Source organism: Microtus oregoni, unplaced genomic scaffold, assembly GCF_018167655.1.
Source record: "Microtus oregoni isolate MIOR12 unplaced genomic scaffold, Mior012 000000F_ref0000247, whole genome shotgun sequence".
Lineage (NCBI taxonomy): Eukaryota > Metazoa > Chordata > Mammalia > Rodentia > Cricetidae > Microtus > Microtus oregoni.
The window spans coordinates 3,306,171-3,333,858 of record NW_024543059.1 but is presented as its reverse complement, the minus strand read 5'-3'; the positions used below and the strand labels follow the sequence as shown (position 1 = coordinate 3,333,858).

The following is a 27,688-nucleotide window of genomic DNA, read 5'->3' as shown; positions in this document are numbered from 1 at the left end:
GGACTCAGAACCAAAACCAGGGCTTTGGCAACAGCGCATGCGCTCTGGCACTGAGGGAGTCTATCAGTGCCTCCTGCTCCTTTTTGGCGCCACCAGGCTCTTACTCCAGCCTTCTGCCCTAGCAGTTGGCATGGTACCCTTGAGCGTCTGCCGCATTCGCGGTGTGATGTCCTCTCCATCCGACTGATCTCTCCCTTCATTATAATTCCTGCCGTCCCAGGGAGTCACCTGTACCATCACCTTCGTTGTATAGACAGGAGAGTGAGGCTCAGAGAGAGGAAGACAGTTGCTTTTGGTCACACAGCATGGTACTGGAAGAATGGATCCGACACATTGTCCCCTTACCTCCAGGAAGAGGTTTTTCTCTTTGCCACACTGCAGACCAGGCGGTCGCTCACTTGTTACCTTGTTACTCAGATCAGCACAGGTCTAAAATGGTGATGCCTCTTTCATAGCGGTCTCGGCTTTTTAAAAAACTTATTCATTTATACGAATATTTTATTTTTTTTGGGGGGGGGGGCGGTTTCGAGACAGGGTTTCTCTGTGATTTTGGAGCCTGTCCTGGAACTAGCTCTTGTAGACCAGGCTGGTCTCGAACTCACAGAGATCCGCCTGCCTCTGCCTCCCAAGTGCTGGGGCGAATATTTTATTTTTAATTATGTGTACAAGGGAGTATACACACATGAGTGCAATGCCTGCAGAGGACAGAAGAGGGCAGCAGACCCTTCGGGGATGCAGTTAGTGGGAGTTGTGAGCTAGTGAATGTGAGAGCCAAGCACTGGTCCTCTGCAACATCAGTAGGCACTCTTCACGGCTGAGCCATCCCTCCGGCCCCCAGTCTTGGATTCTTGATGGATCCTTGTGGGCTAAGACAAACGGAATCCTTACAGCTGCCAGCCCTTCCAGTCCACTCCTCCGCTTTCACTCCTATCTGCCAGCTCAGTCTGTGAGTCAATGCCATGCCCTGAGCCTGTTTCCTTTTCTGTTAAGTGGGTACATTGCCCTTGATGGTCCCTGGGAACCTCTGAAAGTTCTAGAATTCCCTGCCCTTCCCTGGTTCCTCTGCTGCCTTGCGGCTTACTTCAGACCCCTGCCTTCTGCTGTGGAATGGGTTTCTGCAAGGCCCCGCAAGTGTGGCATCAGGGAAGGCGTGCGAGCTCAAAGTCCTAAGTCACATGTTCAGATCCCACCTCTCTGACCGCTATCCGTGGTCTTAGGGAAGTCAGAGGCAGTGACAGTCCACCCAAAAGTGGGCTGAGTGGCAGGGGGACAGAAAGGTCTATGGCTTTCAACAGAGCATTGGTTTTTCTTGCAGCCAGTGAGGACCAGCATAGGAGTTTCAGTCCGAGGATAGCAGCATCAAGTTCATATCACAGAGATTCCCCCAGGCTGTCATTGGAGAATAGTGCCGAAAGGCTACCTGCAGGCTGCCGTAGCCGTCCCAGCTAGAGACAGGGGTGGGGAGTGGGAGGATAGATGGATATAGGGAAAGAAAAGGTGAGAGAAGACACACTGGTGCATGCGTAGAACAGAACGAAAGATCATCACTGCTCACAAGTCGCTCTGCTTCCTACCAGCAATGTTTAGCTGAAGTGCTAACATACTTAAAAATATACATAAAGTATTTATAAAACCACGCACAGAGGCTGGGGTGTGAGTCAGTGGGTAGAGTGGGGGGCACCCTGCGCAGAGCCTTGGGTTTTGACCTCTACACTGCATGGAACGGGGTATGGTTGTGCACATCTATAATCCCAAGGCAGAGATAGGAGGATCCAAAGTTCAAGGTTATCCTTCACTACAGAGCAAGTTCATTAGTCCCTGTCTCAAAAAAGTGTGTGTGTGTGACTGAGTGTGTGTGTGAGTGAGTGTGTGTGTGTGAGTGTGCATGTGTGTGTGTGAGTGTGTGTGTGTGAGTGAGTGTGTGAGTGAGTGTGTGTGTGAGTGAGTGTGTGTGTGTGGTGTGTGTGAGTGTGTGTGAGTGTGGCGCGCGTGCATGCACACACACTCACATGCGTGTGTGTGTTCGAGTGGGTCTGGATTCACAAGAGTCTGGACGCTGGGCTCTGTAGCACGGAGCCAACCCCACTTTCAGCTCTCCCTCTCTTCTCTTGTAGAATCAGTGGATAACTGCCCCAGCAACTGCTATGGTAATGGCGACTGTATCTCGGGGACCTGCCACTGCTTCCTGGGTTTTCTGGGCCCTGACTGTGGCCGAGGTGAGTGCTCAGGTGGCCTAGTGGTAACTGCTTCCCTCATCTTAGGGATCCCTGCGGTGTGCTCTACAGACTCCTGAGGTACCCAGGAAGGACTGCCCAGAGCCACTCCTCAGTAGCCTGGGGAAGGGAGCTGGCAGGTAGAACCACACCCTGTCAGCCTTTGGTGTCCAGCTATGGACAGCACAGGGGTCAGGCCAGCTAGGCAAGAGGAAGATCTGCTCAGAAAGGTGTAGAGAAGAGACGGGGTGGACCCGAGGCCAAGGCTTGTGGAACTCAAGAATGAAAAGCAGTGATGATTTTCCAGGCCAAGGGAATAGCAGCCTCCAAATCCTGCCCAGGGTGCAGCTCCGGGGACCCTGCTCACTTCCGCTAATACGAGATAGACTTGCATAGAGACAGTCAAGCTGGCAGCCATGGGAAGCAGGCTGATTGCCTGCTGGGTACTCCGGAAGTGAAGGAAGCCAGGTAGGGCCCAGCGAAGCAGGCGCAGAAAGCTGAGTCATTCCCCCTAAGGAGAACTGCTGTCTCTTCCCAAGCACTTCTAGTTAAGAGTCGCATAGAACACAGCCGGATTTTATCTCAGGCTGGGTGAGCACTTGCTCCACAATGCAGTATAATCTATCCTTGTATAGCATCCTTCCTAGAGATGATCACAAAGCCTTTATGCTAAGAGGCATGTGGGAACACACTTTAAAGAGCTAAATTGGGCTCAGCGCTTCTCCGAGAGGCTGTGATATAAGGGGCTGGAGCAGGGGCCGAAAAGACAAGGGAAGCAGAGACTTGCCAGGGCTAAAGACCGCTTTTGGTCAGTGGTGTGGCGGTGGCAGGGCACCCAGGAGCCCCAGTCTTTTCTGGTGGTAATAAGGAACAGATGCCAGCCTCCGGCCTAAAGCTCCTGGCAGCCAGGGTGCCCCAGCTGAATCTGAAGTGGCTGGAAAAACCGGTAACACCATTTACAGCAGCTGGTCTTGCCTCACACACCTTGGGTTCCAATTCCAGAGGTGTCCCAGCTGGAACGAAGTAACACGAGGGACCTGGGTGACGGGTACACACGGGTATGCCCTACCAAGCCACGGAGGTCATCCACCAAGCTGAGGGGAAGAGAGAACACAGAGCAGCAGCAGGGCACTGGGTCATGGTTCACCCCGGCTTCTGGTGATGTCTCCGCAGCCTCCTGTCCCGTGCTGTGCAGCGGGAATGGCCAGTACATGAAGGGCAGGTGCCTGTGCCACAGCGGCTGGAAGGGAGCTGAGTGCGACGTGCCCACCAACCAATGCATCGACGTGGCCTGCAGCAGCCACGGCACCTGCATCATGGGCACCTGCATCTGCAACCCCGGCTACAAGGGAGAGAGCTGCGAGGAAGGTGAGCATCACATGGGGGCTGGCCGCTAAGGGAGAGGCTAGCATCCAGTACTGGGCCGGCCGCTAAGGGAGAGGCTAGCATCCAGTACTGGGCCGGCCGCTAAGGGAGAGGCCAGCATCCAATATGGGACAGTTTTCAAAACTCCATGCTTTGAAATCCAATATACCTCTGAGTCCTGGCTCAGTCTCCCCTCCCAATAAAGTGAGGCTCCCTTCCTCAGGAGGCCACCGCGAGGACTGAGTTAAATAGCCCATATCCAGCACTTAGCCCAGTGGCTGACACCTATTAAAGGCTCCATAAATGTGGCTGTTATGTCCGTAGCATTATTCTGGGAATGACCACGTCTCACCTCTTCACTTCCTCTGGGCTCTGAAAATGGATGGACTTTGCCTTTTGCAGCTGATGGTCAATGCACACGCTTGCCACCACCCCTTGCCCCCCGCCCCAGCACCCTGGCTCCTTCCCCAGTGGGAGGGAGAGGTTCCTAGGAAGGCAGGCCTTCTAAACAAACCCATTTAGGATTTGATGGAGAGCCTTTGTTCGCCACACCATTCCCTCTTAAAGGAGAGAATGTTAACAGGCCTGAAGGAGGAAGCCAGGCGGGATGGATGTCTGGAAGGCATTTCCTGTCTCAGTTACACATAGCCCTCCAGGGAGTAGTGAGGCCCCATGCAGACCCCTTAGCTTTGGGGACAGAGGGGGCTGTTGAGAGAGGAGTGAAGCCCGGAACACACTGGCCTGGCTTTCCTTACCTGGAGCGTGAAGATCTCCCCCTGCTGTCCTGTTCTTCGGATCACGTGAGGTGGAGACCCTGCACAGGAGAGGGAAGTGAGGAGAGATTCCTATTAGAATGGTCCGCCCACTTTCATCCTACCTGAACCCTGCCTATGGCGCATCCCCCCCCCCCCAGACAGAAGGACGCTAAGCAGCAGCCCCCTCCCCAGAGCTGTGGGATATTTTTCAAGAGTAAAAAAATAATGTACAGAGCTTTGATTTACGTTGTCTGTTCGAAACGAAGCGTTTTTCCTCCCGGTCTCCTTTCTGAAGAGGGCCATCTGGGACTGGTTCCTTTTTATTATTTTTTTTTTTCTCTGCTAAAACATGCTTGCGCAGCCTCGTGTTTATAATAATGTTTTCGGAGGGTCTAGCTCCCCCTCCCTCCTCCTCGCCCTCCTCCTTGGGCTCTGTTGCTAACAGGTCCCCCCTGTTTATAAAACATCAGCTAACAAGCTTACTCTTTTGCCCCCCCTTCCTTCTTCTGAAGTTTATAGCTCCCGTATTTTTTAAAGCTTGGAAGGAGCCAGGGGTGGGATGCTTGAAGCAGGGACTAGGGGAGGGGCAGGAGAGTGCAGACATAGATCTTCTGCAGTGAAAAGTGAGACTCCACATGCTCGGTCCTGAAGGGCATCTAATGGCTCGTATGGTCACTGAAGCATGGAACATTGGTGTTGGGGGGGGGGGAGGCCTGCGCTTGCAGCCTGGCCATGTGGGCATCGTTATTCATTAAGGGGCCAAGCTCCTGCCAAGAATCCTGGCGCTGTGAAAGGGGGAAAGGGGACGAGCTGCATGCCTTCTAGTTAGCCTACCTCGCAGATACCTCCTCCCTCCCAGGCCTGCTGGTCCTTCCTGCATTACACACAACTCCCTCCCTCCCAGGAGATAACCCATGGTCATGAGACTGTCCCAGAGTGAGGGAAGAAGACAGCTTTATCTTTTCTTGGAACTGCTGTCACCCCAAGGCCCGGGGAGGGGGCAGATCCAGGTCACTCCAAGCCTCTTTGGCAGAGAATCACTGTAGCAGAGATTACAGACCTAGGTTGAGAATCAGGACTCAAGGCCAAGGACATTCAATGAGTTCATCAAGTCTAACCGGGGTGCCAAGAGCTACCTTTTCCCTGCCATGTGGACCTTTGTGAGCCCCCCCCACTTCCGGGTCACCTGGAGGCATGAAGTCCAACTGTCTGGACAGGAGGTGACCCCTCACCAGCTCCTCCTGGTCTTTATTCTGCTGAGATGTGGGATTCCCTTTGCGGCTCCTTGCTCCCTCTGTGGAAGGACAGATCCGTGACACTAAAACCGTCCCAGCCTGCAAGCTAACATTGAATATTTACAGGATCCACACTGAGGACACCCTGGGGGCCCAGAGGCAGGGTCAACTCAAAGCAGGGCCAGGTACTCTCAAGACAGGAAAATACCTTCATAGGTCTCTGGGTAGGAACCATGGAGTTGTTTCCTGTCAAGTTGGAAAGCTCTCTGGACCGAGGGAATTGCCATAGTAGCCTAATAGGCTGGAATAATCCTTCTGAGGTTCTGGGATCTGAGGCCCGTCATGAGAATTTATCACTGTTGTTGTCTTTGTTATTTTTAATTACCCGAACTTGAGCAGGTCACGCTTTAGCCGTTACTAAATGGCGTCTGGAGACCGCGAGAGAAGAGCCATTTGCCTGCATTGGACTTTATTAATGCCCCACATTGTCCTGTTTCTTTCCGTGTTTTGATTTGGTTTCTATTTTTAAAGCACTTCATGTGTTTATGTGGGCATATATGCACAAATGTATTTTTAAACCAGTCTGAATATAAGAGAAAATAGCAAGCGATGTAGACAGGGGAGAGAGAGGCTGAAATGTAAATTCCTTCTGTGCCGCCCTGGAAAAATTAGTTAACAGAAATAACAGATTAAGCAAAGCCACATAAAATGCTTAATATCAAACGTAGCACAGACGAGCATCTAAACGAATGACAGTTTTGGCCACGGTCACTACACTGCTTTGAACAGCCCCTGGCCTTCTCATTTGCCTACCATTGAGATTGCCCAATAAAACTCCTTCTAAATCTGAGATGGCCAAAGAGCCTCCTCCAGAAGACTAGGTCCTCAAAACAGATGCCCCAGCATGCCCTCTGTCATAAAGTCTCGGCCTCTTTGCGCCTGCGGCTCTTTTATACCCAGACCATGTTGCCCAGGCATTGGCATGAAAGCCGAACACTCTGGATTATAAATGAAATTAGTGTGTTTAAATGTCTGGATTATAGATGAGCCAAGAGTTTGCTCAAGCCTCACTACTCAAACTCCTGAGGGGATGGAAAAATAACCTCCGTGACGTCACAGTTCATCTAGTCTTCAGATCCTCCTCATAACTTGTTCCTTAGAGCAACCTGATAGATCCGAATGTTGGCCCTGTCTGTTTTATAGTTAGAAGGCTCAGAGCTTCTGCTCAATGAGGGATCTTATCTTAGTTAAATAAGACAGAAAGCAGTATATGAAGACACCCAGCATCTTCCCACATGCACAGTCATGGACACACACACCCACACACTCGTGTGCATGTACCATATACATGTACAAACACACACACACATACACAAGGAAAATCCTTTCTGGTAGAATTTATGTGTGTTACCTGGCATAAATTATTTATCCCTCTGAGCCTCAATTTCCCCATTGGGGCCTCCTTGTCTTACGGCAAGCATGGTGGGCTCTGGATGCCATGCTGATGTCTATACTTGGCTCACCTCACAAGCCAGAAAACAGAGACTTATAGCCACATGTTACAGGTGAGGTCCGCCATTCACGGGAGGCCTGCTCCTTACTATACCTGTAATCTCCCCCAGTGGACAGATGCCTTTAGCAGCATGCCCCTTCCCAGGATCACCCTGCGGTGTCTGTGTTTACTGTACCATCTTCCTTCCATGTCACAGTGGACTGCATGGACCCCACATGTTCCAGCCGGGGTGTCTGCGTGAGAGGCGAATGCCACTGCTCTGTGGGATGGGGAGGCACCAACTGCGAGACACCCAGGGCCACATGCTTGGACCAGTGCTCAGGCCACGGAACCTTCCTCTCAGACACCGGGCTTTGCAACTGCGACCCAAGCTGGACTGGACACGACTGCTCCATTGGTGAATATTGGGGAAAGGGATTGGCATGGTGTGGGGGTTCAGCTGTTACATGGGACCACTCAGCCCCAGTCCGTGGTGTGGCCCTGTTCTCAGGCACCTAAATCTGAACTCCCCGGGTTGTGGAGCTTTTTTCTTCTTCCCTGCCCTCTAGTCTGAAACCTCTCCTTTCAATGATCAAAGAATTCAAAGAACACATGCTCATTTTGTTCGGCCCTGGGATGCTGAACGGTGCTGTGCTGTGTGCTTTTGTTTAGCTCGGAACAGAATCACGAGAGGATGACTTACTTAGAGGAGGGGAGAGCTGTCTCACATCACAGTTTCAGAAGGTTAGGTCCAGGGTTGCTGGGGGCACGCCATCATTACGGTAGGAGTATGTAATGGAAGAGGTTCTTCACCACATGATGGCTGGGAAACAGAACAAGAGACAGGAGGGAGACGGGACATGAGACCCACAGGGCACGCCCACAGCAACAGCATTGGTTGCTTGTCTAGCTGCTGTGCTAAAATACCTGGCAAGGTATTTAATGGAGGAAGGGTTTATTCTGGACGATAATCCCAGAGAAGCCGTTCGATTCTGGTGTGGAAGACAGACGTGGCAACAGGCGCTCGGCTGGAGGGTCACAGTCTTACCACGGTCAGGAAGCCTGAGCAGGAAGTGGGGGTGGGCTACATTTCTTCCACCAGAGGCTCTAACTCTTAGAGGTGCCCAAGTATCCCAAGCAGCACCACCAGCTAGGGACCTAGAATGCAGATGCCTCCCGTCAGCACCGTGGTAGTGACCTGCCACCTCCAGCCGCATTCCGCCTCACCAAGTTTCTAGAGCTTCCCCAAGTAGCACCATCAGCTGAGGACAAAGTGTTCAGCAGACGAGCCCGTGAGAAACGTTTCCATCTCAAAGCACAGCAAGTGCCATTTGCCAGTGCCGACAGTGGCTCCTGTGATTCGAGATGCCTTTTACTGAGACTTGTCTGGGGCCAAGGCCACAAGGGATCCTAAGAGAGCTCAGGAAATAGGGCTTGGGGGGAGCACCTGCTCCACCATACTGTCCTTTTTGTTTCATCCTTTCCTTCAAATGAAAGATTAACTCGGTGTGGGTTTTAGGGTCCTCTGAAATACGCCTGCAATTCCTTTCTGGCTTAGAGCGACACTGGATAGTAATCACCATGGATGAACGGTAGCCAAATGTGTCCATTAGTGGCTATAGCCCCAGGACTCAACGAAGGTCTGACCTACTTGCTACACCTGCTCAGTAAAGATGCATGGGTGGATGGATGCGTGGGTGGATGGATGTGTGGATGGATGCATGGGTGGATGGATGTGTGGATGGATGCATGAATGGATGGATCCATGGATGGATACATGGGTGGATGGATGCATGAATGGATGGATGCATGGGTGGATGGATGTGTGGATGGATGCATGGGTGGATGGATGTGTGGATGGATGCATGAGTGGATGGATGGATCCGTGGATGGATGCATGGGTGGATGGATGCGCGGATGGATGCACGAGTGGGTTGACAAGCACATGGCTGGGGCATCTGGTCATACAAAGGGTAATTCTGTTGGCAAGCTCTTTGTAAACACTCTTTTATTAGACCCTCCCAGTATGAGGACCAAATGAGAACACGGGTGAACAGCCTCACACAGCACTGACATCAGTCGGTTGTTTCTACATCTTACAGCTCATTCCATCCATACCAAGCCTCCGCTTTCCAATCTATGCCACATTTTAACACACCTACTGTATGATAGGTCCTTTTTTTAATCAGACAGGATGAGAGATAGGAAAGATAAGTGTGTGCATTCTGGGGAGCAGGGAAGGGAGCACACACACGTGCACACATCTACTCACACACACACGTGCACACATACTCACACACACACACACGTGCACACATCTACTCACACACACACACGTGCACACATACTCACACACACACCTCCAATCACTGCCCCAGCATTCCACACTGTTAAAGTGAAACTCCAGTCAGCTCATTATGGTTTGGATTAACAACTCCGATCGTGACCAAGAGAGATGGCTATGATCTTTGGCAAAAACAAGACCCACGCAGCATCTACACCTCTAGAATAGCTAGAATTACCTTTCCTGCTGAATGGAGAACTGCTGTTCAATGCACAGTCTAAATTGGACTTTCATCCCTGTTTACAAAGCTCACGTAAAGACATGATTGTGAGCACAGATGTGCCGTCTCAGGAATAACTCTCTTTATATAGCTCTGTTTATTGCAATATAATAAATGGTCCTTTTAAGGCCACGCCTCCTCGTACTGTTCATTATGTGGCCGAAAAGCTAATTTACGATGGGTCTATAACCCGTGCCTTGCACTGTTAATCCCCAATGAACTTCCACAGCCTGGGAGGAGGCAGGGATGGCTTTGGCTGAGCTTTCTGAGTACACTTCAGTCGGGTCTGAAAACAACGAAGACAAAACCACTAGGAAGGGGTTTAGAGCGATGGCTCAGTGGGCAAATGCTGTGCAAGCATGAAAGCCAATCCCCAGCACCTCTGTAAAGGCCGGGTGCTGCATTGTGTATCTAAAGCCCAGCAATGGGTAGAGAGAGGCGTGAAGACAGGTGGACCCCAGGGGCTCTCTAGACAGCCAGTACAGCTCCAGGTTCAGTGAGAAATCTTGTCTCAAAAAATACAGTTTAAAAGTGATCAAGGGATAAAGCCAACATTGATCTCTGACTTCTACATGCACTCACACACGTGTGTGGCTAGCACACACATGTGATCACCTGCACACACATACATACACCATTGAAAAGGACTTTGAATAGATTCATTGATCTCATCCTCCTTAGTCATAGGCCTAATGGTCATAGCTGATACCAGGCATGTATGTGGACTCATGTAGAAAGACAGAGGAGAGTCCCATGCTGGGAGGAGTCCCTGACACAGACAGACCCGGATTCGAACCCTGGCTACTTACTAAATATAACTCTAGAGAAGTTCCATCACCCTTTAAGCCAAAATAAATGGAGATCATGGTAGAACCTACCTACTTCTTTGTGGGGATTGTTTAAGATAATGTTAAAAGGAGCTTAGCATGTAACTTGGCCAATGATATGTGCTTGGTTCATGTTATTGCTAATTATGATTTGGTTAAAATGCCAATTGGAGAAAGTAACAAATATTCAGAAAGACATGAGAGCCCTGTAAAGGCAGATGTTTGTGCCTGTGATAAAATACCTGGGAGGTAATCAAGAAAGAGTGGAGCTTAAGTTTGGCTCACAGTTTAGGAAGCTCAGTCCATGGCCATTTGGCCTCACTGCGTTTGGATCTGTGCCAAGGCAGCACACTGTGGTTGGAGCAGGATCGGCTATGCCGTGGCTGCCAGGAAGTGAAAGAGAGAGACAAAAAGAGGCAGTATCCCATTATTCCCGTCTAAGAAATGCCCTGAGTAAAAGTAACTTATCTGTACTTGGTCTCATCTAGTAAAAAGTCAACCACTTACTGATAGTGCCACAGAATGGGGACTAATCCTTAAATGTACGGCCACTGGGGACATTCAGGATCCAAAGCATGGTGGTGATTTGAGCGCTGTTTTGCAGCCACGTCTCTGAAGACAAACCAACATGGTGTCAGGGTCTATGTGTTAGTAGTCCCAGCTCAGGGCTGAACATTGGTTAGGTTCTCGTGATGATTGCATTGAATGACTGACCAGGGAATGGTCAAAGTGAGGATGGCAGAGCCCCGAGGAACACACTCACGCACGGACGCACGCACGCACGGGGAGGGGGGAGGCAGGGGGAGGGCTATAGCTGAAGCTCCCCGGGAAAATCTCAGCATCACAAGATGGACATTTTCACTGTCTCGTGACTCCCTTGCCCTCCTAGTCACCTCTCCCTTCCCCTCCACCTCCACTCACTCCACAGAGCTAAAGCCAAGCCCTAGAATCCATTTCTGTCACAGTCCAGACCTCATTCCTCTTGATTCGGTGCCTTCCCGCACAAGGACAAGGTCCAGCACTGGCTGGCCTCTTCCAGAGCATCTCCCCAGAGAGCAGCTTTCCCATCAAGCGGGTACGCTCCTTTTCTGCGCCCAGCCTCCACCCAAGTGCTTTAGCTGGTTTTTCTTTTGCTCGAGATGGGCAGGGGGAATTTTACCTCTTTGACATGATCCTTAAATTCAGCAAAGCCTGCTTTTCTTCCAGAGTCTACTGGCTTCTAAATCAGTTCAGGCACTCGGACCCTTTCTAGGCACCGACTGCCCCAGGGCCCGGTTCTTTTTGGGTCTTCTTTCTCACTCTCTCCCCAGAGCCTCTCTTCTCTGCCTCATGAATTGGGTCTTCATTCCCGCTGCTCAGCAAGTGCTCTCCCATCTTATCTTCTAGAAATGACTTTTATTTGAGTGGAGCCTGCCACTGCCTTTTATTCCTCTGGGTTGCTGGCTCACAGAAGCAGTACATGGCAGACTCTCGCCTGGAAAATGCTCACACTGGTACTTTATGATTCTTGTAATTTCATTGCACTTGAGTTTCATGGAATAAAAAGTGGAGATGCATTGGAGATCAAGTGGTGTAGGTCTGAAGGCAGCATGTGCCATCCATAAAATCGTGTGGGATTTGGAGAGGACCAGGCTATATGGTCAAGCCTCAACTTACCCACTAATAGTAATACTAATACTTCTTCTCCTTGCAGGACTGTTTTCCAAATTAGCTTTAGTAAATGTGCATAAGCTATCTACTATGGTGCCTGGCATTCAGTAAGCGCTTAATAAAGGAAGCATGAATACATTTTTTATTATGCATGATTAGGTCTAAATCAGCCCAGCAGTTCTTAACCTCAAACAAATTCAGGGTTGGAGGGGAGTTTATATGGTCCCCACATTAGCATCAGCCTCCTCTCCACCAGGTAGCTCAATCTCCACAGACAGCATCCGAGAACAGCTCCAGGCCTGTACTCAGTCCACAGCTACACGCATTCCTGTCCCCCTTTCCCACGTCTCTCGTGTGTCGGAAGCCCTGCAATCCACCCAAGCATGACAACCGCTAAGAGCTCTAGGTGGCGTGCGCACCATAGGTTCGGGAGCATGGAGGTTAGAAAGTGATGAACTTGGCTAGGAGATGACCCAGGAAGGTCCTCGCTGAGGAGTCGTGAGAACCATTAGGAGGAAGGGAATGGAAAGGAGGCTTCCGGGTACCCCAGAGAGTAACCACATGTGCTCCAGCAGAGAGCTGTCTGAGAGTCCAGTAAATTTGTTCCTCGGACTCACTAGCGGGGAACCCCTGGGAGGAGAGGGTAGGCAGCGAAGCTAGGACCCGGGTAGGTGCAACTCTAGGAGCTCATCAAATAAATACCTCACCACCATTTTTGATTAGAGGCCAGGGAAACAGGGCAGTCAGGAAGGTACTTGCACTTAAGCGTGAAGACTCAGTTGCGTTAAGTCACCAGGACACAAAAGGGTGAGTCCGGCAGCCTGCACACTTCAGCTTAGCAACGGAGAGGCAGGGGCGATCAGATCTCTGAGAGTTCAAAGCCAACCTGGTCTGCAAAGAGAGTCCAGGACAATCAGGGCTGTCTTGGGGTGGGGTGGGGATTTCTTTCAATGAGCCTGGACTATTTCCCTTTTAGACTCCACTTCTCCCTTTGTTCTCAGATCTACCTGGTCCAGATTCTTCCTAAATCTGGATGGAAACCTTCCAGATTCAGATTTAGGTTCTCTGGGCTTCCGTTCTCTATCTCTCTTCTTCCTTATAAAAGAAAGAAAAGAAAAAGAAAATCACAAAGCATATAAAAGAGCAAAAATAATTGGATGGGTTAGATGGATAAGAAGCTGAAAAGCTCTGTATTGAATTAAGTCACAATTGACAACACAATGAACTAAATGCTTTTTAAAAAAATAAGCTGAAAGTAGCATCAGTATTAAGAAAAATTAAAGCTCTGAACATAGCCACTGCATTAGCGCTAAATTTTGAAAATGGTAATTCAATTTTATTTACGAGGCAAAATATAATTACATTTAAATTTGAGGGAAGAGAATTTAATTCTTATTAATGACAGAAAGACGGAGCGAGATGCTTTAATGCCAGAAAAAATTGTCTGATGTTCATGGATGGGAGAGAAAATTAGATTGGGCGTTGAGCATTCTCCCCTGTTACAAGGTCTCATTTGTGTAGCCAGAATTGTTCTCTCTCTGAGAAACATTACCTTCTCAGCCCAGAAAGCACAGTGCCGACAGCCAATTAAACATCAAAAGGAAATGATCGGGCCAGGCTATTTCTGTATAGGTATGTTACAAGACGGGAAACTCAAGGTTAGAATTTCACCAGAGGAATAATATCCATTGAGACCTGACATTTCCCATACCCCCTCCCAAAGCCAGTGACAGCCTAAGTATCAAAGTTCAGAATAATAAATATCTAAGAGATTAATACCAGTGCAGAGGAGGGGAGTGAGGTGGGGGAGGCGGGGAAGAGCCCACCCGTTGGCTGGGAAGGAACTGGGTTTAGGCAGAGCAGCGAGATGGTCAGTTAATCAAAGACTGGAAAATTGAGCCCAGACAGGCACACTGCTAAATACTGCCAGAGTTAAAGGTTGATAAAGCAAAAGCTGGCAGCTTTGTAATTTAGCAGGATTTCCCTCGACAGCCCTGGAACATTTCCTATCAGAACTGGAGCCTTTCAGTATGCAAATAGAAGCCCTCCTGCCATTGGACCTCAAACTCGGGCTTCTGTTTGGATGCTCAGGCTGACACTTTGTAGCAAATCTCCAGTCATCATCCTGAATCAAACTGCTGGGACGATAGCTTGTGATTTAAAAGAAGAAGAAAAAAACCCTGCTCTTTGAATGGAAATGTTACATTTTACTGAGCCCCTTCCCATATGGGCTTCATGGTTTATTCAAACAACGACTACAGAAGCCTCTGACATGGCAGATGGAGTGGTTCCCAGGAAACCAGGGTTCAAGGAACTTGGGTGACTAACCCAAAAATACTTTGTGAAAACGAAGATTGAAAACCAGGAGCTTCTCGGGTCAGGGTTCGTGTGCAGCTACCAAGGTTTGTGCTACGCTGGCTAGGCAAGGCATCAGGATTGTGTCCATCAACTCACGTCACGCCACTGCCAGGGACCGTGTGTCTTAGTGTTGCTTCCTGTTGCTCCTTTGAGTCCCCAGCTCCTTCTCCCTTAACTGGACATCCACTTTAAGGGGATCTCATGGTGACAGTCTTCCACGTACAAGCCTCCTTCTGCTTTCTTCTTGCTCTTCCTCCCTTTTCAGTTTCTACCCCATCCCAGCATCCTAGGTCTCAAGCTGCCTTTATTCACTACTTTCTTCTCTTGTTCCCGTACCTCTCTCTCACACCCGCCTTGCCATCCCCAAGCTCACTCATCCACTCGCTGTCTCTGGACACGCAGCTGCAGCTGTGGAAGGATCTGCCTTCCTGCAGCCAGATCACACCCTGAGCGCAATGCAGCCCCTCCCGTGCCCTCCAACTGCAGGTCTTCACACACAGAGCTGCAATGCTCGGTCCACAGAGGGGCTATCTCAGTCTCCACATCTATTCACCAGCTTCAGGTCTTTACACACACAGAGCTGCAATGCTCAGTCCACAGAAGGGCTATCTCAGTCTCCACATCTGTTCACCAGCTCTCCATGCAGCCGATATTCTTGTCTCCTTCCTGAGGATTGACACCATCGCTTAAGTCCACGCCCATTGTTCTGGATGGTCCTTCACACACCCCGGGCCCCATCCATCTCTCTGCCTGTACTCTATGCCCAGCTGAGGAGCTGCCCACAAAGCCCGTCCCTCCAATTACACTTTGGATTCAGTGCTCACCAACTGTTCAGAGGCACCTCAGTGGAGTGCCATCTCCTTGTCCCCCTCCTGTCTTCTAATCTCCCTTCCCCCGGCTATTTCTGCTACACAAATATGACGTTTAATAACTGTTTACTCATGGGAAGCGGGAAGAATATAAAGCGCTTTCCTTGGACTTCATATAACTGGTCCCAAGATCTTGGTATTGACACCTCCAATGTCAGCAGTCACGTTGTTTAACTCAGCCCATAATCTACTAAACAATTTATACTAAGACAACACCGTCAGATTGTATCAGAGGCCTGACCTCAATTGATCGCACAATTGACAGACAAAGGAAGCGAGGATAGACAGATAGATCTTCCATTTTAGCCAAAATGCCACTGAGCAGATCACCTCATCTGCCCACGCTGTTGGCTCAGTTGGGATACATGAGTCGGTCATAGGTGTTGATGGGGGGGGTACGTATGAGCACCACCTATAACACTGGAACATGTGGACGCTTGGCTCCCCCCTTGTTTTGACTCACATGCTGGCTGGTGTGACTTGGACTTAACATCTGCCAAGATTTTCAAAGACAAAGAATCATACAGAGAATGCCACCAGGAAGCATTAGAAACTGTTAAGTCCTCTATCCGAGTTTCTAAGGTCAGTCTCCAAATCTCAGGTCCTAAACACCATGGAGCATCTTCCTTATTACCCCTCTCAGTGCACAGTACAGACTTAGGAAGACGTCCCAGAGGTCACACAGGGCAGACCCTGTCTCCACACCCAGGTAATTTCAAAACCATCTTCGCCTCCCTTTCCTTGATGCATGGGAGTGTTCATGCATTTGGGTGGGGTACCTTCTCTCTTCCCAGTTTGTCCGTCTTTCCGAGTAGATGGTGCTTTATGAGGAAAGCGTGCATGAATCTTTCCCATCAGGGCAAAGATACAGCCTCACCTACCAGATTTTTAATGACTGGGATGTCAAGTAAGTCCCAACAAACCAAAACGTAACTGTGATAGTCCTGGGCTTCATCTTGGCTTGTATGGATGGAGACTTGTGTTTAATGAGAGAAGCCTGGGGCAACTTCTCCCCCAAACACATGTTTGCACTTTGGGAAATAATTACCAATAACCAACTCCTGCATCTTTTCCTGCCCTTTTCACCTGTTCCTCACATGTCCATTCCCATCCGTGTCACAGGCAGACGACAGGTACAGCTCATGGGGTAGCGTGAAGGAAGATGGGTCTGCAGGTGTATGTACCGAGACATTTAATGGTTACAGAGTTCACGCAGATTGGACATGGGTGTCTAAAGCACTTGTCCCCTGAGAATAGTGAACCTCTGTTTGGATGTGTTTGATGGAAATTTTTGTATAGCATGACCCCGAGATGGGGTTAAGCTCACAGACATGGAACAGACTCCTCCAGCATTTTTTTTTTTTATGTCTCTCTGTTGGTTCAACCAATCAAGTGAGGAACTGTGGTTGAGAAAGGGTAAAGGACTTTTCCCAAGGGGCCCTGGGAAATTTGGTACTCACATCTGAAAACAAGTCTATCCTATAGCTCCTGTATAAAAAAAAGATTTCTCCCAGGCCCTGGGGCCTCCCATACTCAGGCAGAAACCTCTGGTTCTGATCACATGAGAGTTAAGCAGCCTTTGCCAAAAGTTCTCTTACACTAGGTGTGGAGCGGGCATCAGCACTCACACTGATCTCTTGACTTTGCTACACTTGCCACGTCTTGTTTCCTTTTTATTAAAATAAGTACATTAAAAGTACATATGAAATTGGTTGTGTTCTGACTGTGCCAAGCATAGATTCTATGCCACGGTCTTTACCTTTGGGCACGTCAGTTCATTTGACCCGATAGAGTAGGTTAAATGCTTCTGCTGTGCTGGAATACAACTCCAGGAGACAGGAAAGCAGGCTTTGTCGGGTTTTGAGTCTCAAGCCCGCTGTCACTTTAGCACTTAGGAAGATACCCATGCGAGAACCAGCCCTGCCACACTCTTTAAAGTGGCTGATGCCACCACCACCCCCACTTAGAAAGAAGGAAACCTGAGATTTAGAGAGGAGCTGTGACCCACTTCCCCGGAGGATGCTTCTGTTATGTAAATGGCAGATGAGCCGCCAAAGCACATTCTAGAGCACTGTCCTGCTTGGTTCTCACCCAGTGTTCTGTGAAGTTTCATCTGCTTTAATGTCAAGGCTGAATCTGAGAAGGAAAAATAAAACAGTTCCTTTTATTTCAAGGGCAAGAATAATAAACCAGAGTATTGGGGGGCGGGGAATAGGGAATGCAGTCAGTCCGAAGCCAAAAGGTAAAGTCAAGTCTCGGGTTTCTCCTCCCATCAGGCGTTGAGGGTCCTTCCACTCGGTCCAACAGGCTTTTCTGTGTTACCATCAGTTAGCACCCCGTAAACATCAAGGTCACCCGGTCTGGGCCCCTCCCATTAAAACGTGCCAGAGCTCACGAGCCAGCTTGTAAAGGGCCTGCGGTGGGGGCGGGGGTGCCCAGTCACCAGGCAGCCCTAGACAATAGGGAAATGTGGCCAGCAAGAAAGTGGCGTGTTTAGATGATGGGACCAAACTCTGCATGCAAAGAACAAGAGGCAGGGTCATCCCGGGAACTCTGCCCGGAAGATTCCATGAACACCCAGGGTTAAACTCGGGCAGAACAAAGAAAAACAAAACAATGGGGCCAGAAGTGGGCAGGAGAGGTCTGCTGGACCTTCGAGGAAGAGCTCTCCTGGGTACCCGTCTTGCTTATTCTGAGGCTCCATTTAAAGAACTGTCTGCTTTGCCGAACTGCATGGTTCCAAGGATGCCTGGACCTTATCAAGCTCTCCGGAGCCACATCTCTAAGAAGGACAGTAACATGGTGTTCTCACAACGTTGCTGTAAGAATTAGTGAGAAACCGCATATGAAATGTGCTTCGGGAGGTGTAAAACCTGATAGAAGTGTTAAATCAGAAACGTCTCCCCCCCCCCCCCCCCGCATTACCTCATTTGATCTAATAGCAGGCCCGTGAGGGTAGTGAAGTGAAAGTTATCACCCCTATTTTACAGAGATGCAAAGTGAGGCTTAATGGGTTGTGTAATACAGTGCATTTTATGCAGTCCATAAGTGACAAATCCATGGGCAAGTCCCAGGTCTGCCTCCTCCTTAGAGCCATGGCTTTAACCCATGGTAGCTAAACAAAAAGGTATAGGTATTAATAATGGCTGTGTATTAGTACATACGCTATAAGCAAATATATTTACTATTTGGAATGTTTATATATTTAGAATGCATATGTTGACTATTTAGAATCAGTTTGTGTCTTATGTGGACTGTGCTTTTCTGGGACAGAGGTTGGATCTTACTGGCCTGTGCGTTTCTAGCACTAGACACAGCTTGGGCTCAGGGCTCACTAGATGTAAATCAGTAGGGACTCCCTGACACCTAGATCAGGCACTATGGCGCCTCTGCAGTGTGGCTCTCCGCATTCCCTTTACACAGAGGAAAGAAAGGACACTCAGAGCAGCTGAGCAGCTCAGCAGGCTGGCAGTGAGCACTGCCAGGTTACTAAGTCTGAGGTGAAGCCCATGTCCTGTGTCCATAACTTCTGCTTCTGGAGTTTCGATCAACTGTAGACTGGAAACAAAAACTTCGTCTATACTGAGTATAGATTTTTTTTCTTGCATCTGTTCCCTAAAGAGTATAGCAAACAACTATAAACACAGTTGTTTGGCCCTGACAACTCAGTCTAGCAATGATTTAAAGTATGGAGGAGGTTATATGTCCATTAAATGCAAGTGCAGGACAAAGCCTCACTCTCTGCCCTTGGCCCTTCTGCCTCCCTGTGCCTTGCTGCCCCAAACCCCACAGCTTCGGCTGCCAGTCTCCTGGTTCACACCTCCGAGGACAGAAGCGCTATTTGCTGTTGGCTTTCACACCATCAACTCCCACTTGGAAAAAAGTGCTGGGCAAACCCAAATGAATGCCGGGTTATTCTTCTCTCCCAGGGTGCTCAACCAGCCCCCAGAGCCACCAGGAGGTCACCGCCCTTTAAGTGTGTATAAACAGAAGGAAGTGTCAGAGATGTGACCCAACCCATGACCCACAGGGGTCTGGGGCCTGAAACTTGTTGCTCTCTGTCCTTGGGCAAGCCCAAGATGTTGTCTGAGGGGGGTGCACCCTGGAGAGCTGCTGGATGTGGGACACCTAGTGCCACGGTTCCATCTTCAGACCCAGAGACGCAGACAGACAGGCTTGCTGGACATTGAGCCAGGCTGAGTGGTACACACAGGAACTCACCACCCTCAGGCACCTGTCACGTGGGGCATCTCCATCTGTCTGTTATTTAACAAGTATCAGTTCAGGAACAGAGGTGACCAGAGGGTGGAGCCCAAGCCCTGGGCTGCTGCGGATCTGGCTGTGACACGGAGAAGCACCCCAAAGTGTAGTCTGGGGTGGGGAGAAGCAAACGCCTAGCCACAGATGAATTACAGGTGAGAAGAGAAGCCAGGACCTTGGGCCAGGCCTTCTACTGTGGTTGTATTGTGTAACATGGAGGATACTGTGGCACAGACTATGTCTTGGAACCCAGCGGGACTTTAGACATCTTCAGGTTCCCCCAGAAGAAGATGAGGAAGCTGACACCAAGAGACAGGGACAAAGTGACACCCAGGTCCCGAGACAGTGACTAAGCAGGCAAGGATCTCACAAGCCTCTCAGAATGCCTAGGGGAAGTGGGCTGCCCTGACCTCCATCTTGATTTCCTCGACCCTCTGTTCTGCCCTGAGCACTCACGAGGGTCTGGAGAAGAGCAGAGGGCTGTTTTGTAGCAAGGCTTCACCGCACAGTCCTTCCAAACCAAAAGCTGTGGCTCGGTGGACCCAAGGGACCTCCTTCCATATCCTACAGCTCAGAAGCTCCTGGGCCTGGCACGATCCTGGTGCCTGGCTCCATGTCACAACTGCTTCCGCCCCTCTTCAGCAGCTCCCCAGGCCTGGACAGCAGAGAGATACCATGTGTACTGCATCTAACCACAACCTCTGTTCTGCAGTGGCAGCTTGGCAAGATAGCTGTGTAGAAACACAACATAAATAGCAGCTCTTATTGTGCTTTTTAAATTTCCCAGCACTTTGTTTATTGTATTCTAGGTTGATGGAAAAAAAAATGTCAGAACCGCTGAAATCCAATTTTATTTTCCTTTGTGTGTGTGTGTGTGTACATGTGTGTGTATACACATGTGTGTGCACATGGGAGTCCATGCTCTGTCACCCTCTACCCTATGTATTCTTCTGAGGAGAGCATCTCTCCCTAGACCTGAAGCTCACCTGCTGGACCAGGCTGACTGGCTGGGAGACCCCGGGGCTGCAGACTTGTAGCCACGCCCAGCTTCTCTGTGGGTACAGAGGTTATAAACTGATGTTATACCTATGCTGGTGCAGCAAACACTGAGCCACCCCCAGCCCTTGTCCTTCCTTTTGTCGAAGAACCTAGAATATTAGCAGCTTCTTAGCACTGCAGTGCCTCTAGAAAGGGAGAAATGGGTGGAGACAGCTTGACGCAGGTGCCATTTAACCTGGTTGCAAAGAAATTTAAAATTGTTGGGCTTTTCACACACAGGGAAGACTGTTGGGTCATGGGGCACGAGTTGATCAAGTCTAGTCCTCCATCAGAGCCCTGGAGAAGATCACCTGGTGTGTGTGTGTGTGTGTGTGTGTGTGTGTGTGTGTGTGTGCGCGCGCCTGTTCATGAGCTACACAAATTTCCTAAAAAGCAAACCTTTTGGTCTGAGATTTTCAGTAAGCATGAGGCAGCTGCTGGCTTGGAGCCCCAGGGACTTGTGAAATGGGCCCTGTGTGTTTTGCACCCACACAGAGCAGCCTTTGTGAAGGACAAGGCAGCCCCTCTCTGGCCGTGAAGTGTCCCCCTCCCCCGCTGTTTACTTTGGACCAGAGAGCTCATTTCAGTGGTGCCTGAAGCTGTGGGGAGCATCAAGCCCAAGGACAGAAAATAAACCCAGTTTCGCAGGGCAAACCTAGATCTGGGGCAACCCTGAAAACAGAAGCATGAACCAGCCACCCCTACCCCTACTCTCTCCCCCTCCCTCCCTTCCTCCCACTCTGTCTGCACTGGAGCAGAGGCTGTAAAGACAATCTTCATGGGGTCCTCGCCAGGCCCACAAGCGCCTCATTTGGTGACAGGGACGCATCCCCACGTTGTCTTCACCCATAGCTGATTTTTAATTAAATGTGACTTTTCCTCGCATCTGTTCAGAAGGCCGGTCCCCTTTGGAAGTGGCCAGCACAAAAGCAGAGTGGTGATAGGGAAAAGCAAACAGAGCAGAGCTACACAATCCCCCTATTCTGGTGAAGAAGCCAGTGCTGGCGGGCCTCTGCCAAAGGCCCGTGGAGATTACTCTACCGAGCCTCTGGAATCCCCACCGCTGACAGAGCCTAACTAGGTGGCCAAGGGTGACCCCTGTTCCCAGCAACAACTGGCTCAATAAGCTTTTGTTCTCTCTCCTCCCACCCCTGCCCCTTTGCCCCTCTTTCTCGCCCACAGAGATCTGTGCTGCTGACTGCGGTGGCCACGGCGTCTGCGTAGGAGGCACCTGCCGCTGTGAGGATGGCTGGATGGGGGCTGCATGCGACCAACGGGCCTGCCACCCTCGCTGTGCGGAACATGGGACCTGCAGGGATGGCAAGTGTGAATGCAGCCCCGGCTGGAACGGCGAACACTGCACCATCGGTATGGCAAAGGTCTCAGGGCATTCTGGTTGCTCTGAAAGACACTTGGGGGCCAGCCTGGGCCTCCACTGCATGTGGATAGAGGCCCAAAGTCCTTTCATCTGACGGCATTATGACTGGCTTCTCCTAGACATCAGCTGGGTTTAAGCACACCATCTGTCATTTTCCACACACGTCCTCCCCCAGATGCATTCCCCACGTGGCATCTAGCTGGTTAGCAGGTCTTGCTCTTGAGCCCTTCCCGAGCTAAATGTGACATTGCTCTTTGCCCAGAGATGAGTCAAGTGGCGGCTATGGGCAAGGGCCACTGCCCCGCTGAATCTCAATTTCCTCACCTATAGGATGGGGAGAATAAGGCAAGCAAAGAGCTTGGCACAGGCTGGCGCACGGTGGAGTGCCCCAAACATGTGGCCGTCGTTAGCAGTTTTATCATATGGCTGCACAGCTCCTTGTAGTATCCAAGGCTCCCGAAGAGGCCTCTAATCCCGGCAAAAACTCTTCTCCAGGTCCCTAGGCCACATCTGCATTTCTCTTTCCCCTGCCCCAGGCTTCCATTCTGTCTGCATCTGTCTCCTTTCTCCTCTCTGGGGGCTGCTCCGCACCAGGCCCTGCTGAAGCAGCACTGTCAGCCGCTTTCAAAACAAGCTGATCACTTCTTCCCGTCTCTCTGCCTTTCCTGCTGGCTTTGTTGATTTTAAACACAGCCAGACGTTTCGCTTGGTTTATTATCCTGGAATGAACACTCACCAAAAGCTCTTTATTGGATCGACTGCTTTGTGTACGCGTTTTAACTTCTTCCCTTTCCTCTCTCTCTCTTTTTTTTAAGAAAGGGTTTGTGATCAGATGGTAAGCACATGGCTTTTATAAGGCAGGATTCCAGGTGCCTCTCAGTGCAGAAAGTGACCCTTTGGGTCTCATAGAAATGGCAAGAAAAGCCCTAACTTTTGAGAGAGAAAGGGATTTTAAGCAAATTGTGTACCTTGTATCCAGTCTTTTTGTTTTGCCATTACTTCATATCCTCAGTCCTCTGCAACATCCCCAAGTTAATAAACAGCTATGGAACATGTTCTATCTATTAACAATAATGGCTCCTAATTTTTGAGTATTTATGATGTGCCAAGCACTGTGCCTAAGGCTCTAACTGCATTATTTTACACTTCTAACAATGCAAAGAGTTATGGATTATTTTCTCTTTCTCGGGGACCTGGAAGTAAAGGGCGTATAACCTTTGAAAACAAGAATTAGAAGCTTGATTTTTTCCCTTCCCAGCTGTTCGCCCTACGGTCCTTTGCAGCTGGTTCCCAGGTGTCCACCAGGCATCCAGCTCAGGCCCTGCCTAGAACAGGGCCCTGTTTGTCCAGTCAGGCTCGGAGTCCCCCCGACTTTGCCTCACCCCATGCTCCTCATAGATCCCTTCGTATTGGTGACGCGGCTTTCTCTTCCGCACAGCAGACCGTGCCGTCCCATCTCATTGCGAGCTGCTTGACGACTTCTGTAAGGTTACCCCATCTCAGGTCTGTCTCGGAATTCTTAGTGAGCCTGGTCATCTCAGAGCCTCTGCTTTCCTCTCTCCTTTACTCCGAGGACAGCCTAAACTTTCAGTCTCTTAACCTGGAAGTTCATTCCCATTTCAAGAAAGAATCAGGTTCTAGAGAATGGCTCAGCTGGTAAGCTGCTTGCCTTGCCGGCGTTAGGGCCTGAGTTCAAACCCCAGAATCCATGTCGAAGCCAGGTGTGGTGGCTGATGCTCGTAATCCCAGCGCCAGAATGGTGCCGGCAATAGGATCTCAGTGGCTAATGGGTGTAGCCTAACTGGTGAGCCCTAGGCCAACAAAAGACCCAATCTCAAATAAGATGGGTGGTGTTCCTTAAGATTCTTCTATGGCCTCCATGCTGTGCACGAGCGTGAGCACGCACACACACACACACTTTTGTTTTTGATTTTTTTTTTGAGATAGACACACACATATACACACACACTTTTGCTTTTCTTTTTGATTTGTTTGGTTTTTGAGATAGATACACGTGTGTACACACACACACACACACACACTTTTGCTTTTGTTTTTGATTTGTTTGGTTTTTTGAGATAGATACACATGTGTACACACACACACACACTTTTGCTTTTGTTTTATTGAGATAGGGTCTCACTTTGTAGCCTTGGCTGTCCTGAAACTCACTATGTGGACCAGGCTGGCTCCCAAAATTCCAGCAATCCACTTGCCTCTGCCTCCCGAGTACAGGGATTAAAAGTGCACCACCACACTCTGCTCACACATACATTTTAGAAAAAACAAACCATCAGAACCCAAGGAAAACACATTTTCCATCTCTTGCTTATGAAGTTCTGAGTTTGCTTTCCCAAATTCCAAGAGGTAACTGCTCTTTATAAAACAAGACCTCCCGCCCATGCCAAATGACAGCAAGGAGGGAAATTCTCCCTTGGTCTCGCTGCAGAGGATTGGTGTCAAGGCTTGTAGGCAGGCTGGACCACATCTGCCATAGCTATTCATCAGACCAGCTTTCAGAAGATCTCATTTGTTTTGGTGCCAAGAAGCTCTACTGTCCTTTCTACCTCCCCTGCTTGCCCCATTGTTTCCCTTTAAGAACAGCTTCTTCTTTGATTGCAGATGGTTTTTCCTTTTAGATAAGAAATACATCAAGGTAAATATGCATAGCTGAAGAGGAAGGTTGACAGTCATAAATATCAAAAATAAGAAAAATGCCACAGGACACAGAGGAGGTCACGGGCAAGTCACAGTGGCTCAGATGAAAGGACTTGGGCTCGGGATTCTATTCTCTCATTGTGTGGTGAGCGTTTCCTTTGTCCCTGTGTAATTTCCCTGCATGGCTCCCTTCTGTTTTTGGGTCTCTGCTGTGGCCAGCTGCATCCCTGTGAGAAACCCAGTACCCTCATGCTGAAGTAACACCTCAGTAACCGTGCAGGATAGAAGGGGTTAGGGGTTCAGCTTAGACAATGTTGAGTACTCCCTCCTTGCTGAAGTGGTAGGAAGGAGAAATCCCCCCCTTTTGTATCCCTGTGAGCATCACTTGTAGGAAAGAGGGTGCCGACATGAGAGACATGCCAAGCGTTCAATTCTCTCCCACCATCAGTCCTGAAGCTAGAACCTACCCTGCAATCCAGTTCTCTCCCAACCAGAGCAGATGCTAGTACCCTTGATGCCGATTCAAAGACCTCTGTGCTGTGGAAGGGATCAGACTCAGGTTCTGTTTATCTAAACATCGCTACCCTCCGCAAACAGGAAAGAATAATGTGTTTACCTTACAGCAGGAAGGAAGTAGTACATAAAGACCGAGGAAACTCTGGGCTCTTTCAGCCAAGTCCCCAGCAGAAGAAGTGTTGTCCCTCAGGGACACTTCCCATTGCAGATTGTTATAGTAGACATCACACACCTTCCTTTAGAGATTTGGTTCCCCCACCCTCACCCTCCCTGGATCTTTCAAGGAAGCTGCTTGTTTTATCTCCAAAGAGATTGGTTTTCCAAATAAGAGAAAACACGTCAATGGCATCTTCTTTAATGGCAATATTGTTTTCACTCTCGTGAGAATGCCCCATGGAGCCCTTCCCGGCCCATGCCTTAGGTGAGGAATCACCCTCTCTCGGCACCTAGTGGATATGTCTCTGGTGAAATTGCCACAGGAAAATCACATGATTGTCCGGGACAGTTTCTCTCTCAACGCTCACAGAATGAGCAGCTGGATGATGTCACTGGTGATGATGGAATTCCAGCCCTCTCCTCCACCTCCCATCACCCCAGAAGAATTTCACCTGAAACTGTCCCCCACCAAAGAAAACAATTTTGTTTTGCTCCCTCAATACGAATGCTTTCATTTGCGTCTGTGGGAGTCATTTGCGTATATGGAGCTACGGTTCCCAGTCTAGAAGCTAAGGTAAGATGGATTGACTTGGCTCTGTTCCTCAAGTGTGTGGTTCATACAACAATCATCAGAAGTGCGATTTCAGATGTCTGTTCCAGGAATGTTATGGGTCCCGCCAGTCCAAGACTTGACCTCCAGTTTCTTAAGAAAAGTTGAAAATCATTGTTAAATTTAAGGTGTTTAATTTTTCCCCGTCTTTGAAAACACGTACATTTTGGATCAATTCTACGGTGATTATTTTATTCACCTCAGCGCCCCCTCATCTACAAAACCTCAGAACACGTGTGGGAAATGCCAGCTTCTGATCTCACTTATAAAATCCAACCTTGACCCCAAAGCTGTGATGGCAGGAGATGCCAGACATTCAGAATTATTTACTTGAACTTCGGGAGAGCCGTCCAATCACATAAACCCCGATTCTTAAACAAAAGCCTCTTCTGGGAGGAAAGACCAAAATAACACTCTGGTGACGCAATCACCTGAGGGAGCAAAACCAGACTTCATAATGAAGGGGAATTTTCAAGAAAGCCGCAGAATCTTCTAGAGTACCTTGTCCACTTTCAAATGGTAGCTCTCCAGTTTCACCTTGTAATCAGATTTGTCCTTCCACAAGAGCTCAGAAGCCGCTCAGGCGGTGTCAGCACCCGGGTGATGACCCTATGCTGTTCATTCCCAAAAGCTCTCTCTCACAACAGGGCCCGAGAGCCCACGGGAAAGGGAGAGAGAGGGAAAGAGCACACAGCAATCCCCCTGGAGCTGTCAGAGTCCAAGTCTGACTGCCAGCGTCTCCGGGAGATGTGCACCTATGAAAAGGGTGGGAAACTGGAAGAAAAGAAAGGAGATTTGTGGGGTCATTTCAGGGTAGAAACCACTGACCCCTCATCTACCAGTCCTGCATTCAAGAAGAAGAAGAACAAGGACCTGTTGGGTCTCAGTAAGAACATCACATTGGTAGTTAGTATCTTCCGGAAAGACATTCGCATGGCGATAACCCCCACTCCAGCACCTGCTGTAATGATCTCTACTTCATCTGTCATAGTGTGAGCCAGTGATGCAAGGGTTAATTGTCAACCCCGGATTCTTGGGGAGCGAGAAGGGGAAGCCTCTCACCAGGTTTGAAGCCTTGATAGAGGCCCCAGTGCTGCTGGGAGCTACTATGATGGAAAACCCTTAGAAACCTCTGTGGGTCCAGGCAAGTGAACGAAAATAAATCTGCATCTTCACACCGGTGGTCCCAGGAATACCAAAGACACCTAAAACACCCCACCTCAGAACCTACTGGAAATGACTCTGTGCTGCCGGTTTCTCCGTCTTCTCAGTGACAAGGAGATAGGAAGAGCCCAAGAACACCTGTGCGACAAGGAAATAAAGGAAATACCTGCAGCCTGTGGGGGAAGATGCTACTACCACAGCACCTTCATCTTGGAGCCCTGAGTTGAAGGACGCAGAGATCTCACGAACTCCTGAACCCACCTTCCAAACCACAAACTATGGGCTGGTCACCATCGTCTCAAAATACCTTAAAGTCATGGATTTCAAGATGGTGGCGTTTGAGAACATTCCTGTCAAGATGTCCAGTCAGTAACAGTGTGGGCCTCTGCCTTTGTTTAAGGAAACAGCATGGGACTTCAAAACCCCAGATGTCGCTTCCTTTTTCTACAGCCTGAGATAAGGAAGTTTTGTTCCCTTTTCAGAGAACTCTTGGACTTGGCCATGAAGGTGTTCCCAGCCTTTTTAGTCGGTGTGATCTCTGGTGTCACTGTAGCAGAGGAACCCCTCTGTAGACTTAGGG

The 27,688-nt window shown here is 49.5% G+C and overlaps 1 protein-coding gene across 8 annotated transcripts in view; it reads left to right on the top strand.

The window, feature by feature from the left end:
• Positions 1-27,688, top strand: part of LOC121459150 (teneurin-4) — a 667,715-nt gene that overhangs the window by 542,844 nt on the left and 97,183 nt on the right. For all 8 annotated transcript variants that reach the window (XM_041669301.1, XM_041669124.1, XM_041669214.1 and 5 more), the window contains 4 exons: positions 2,115-2,216; positions 3,387-3,581; positions 7,278-7,478; positions 21,809-21,994. In XM_041669301.1, the coding sequence (XP_041525235.1) occupies positions 2,115-2,216; positions 3,387-3,581; positions 7,278-7,478; positions 21,809-21,994 (684 nt within the window). The remainder of the gene's footprint in view (positions 1-2,114; positions 2,217-3,386; positions 3,582-7,277; positions 7,479-21,808; positions 21,995-27,688) is intronic.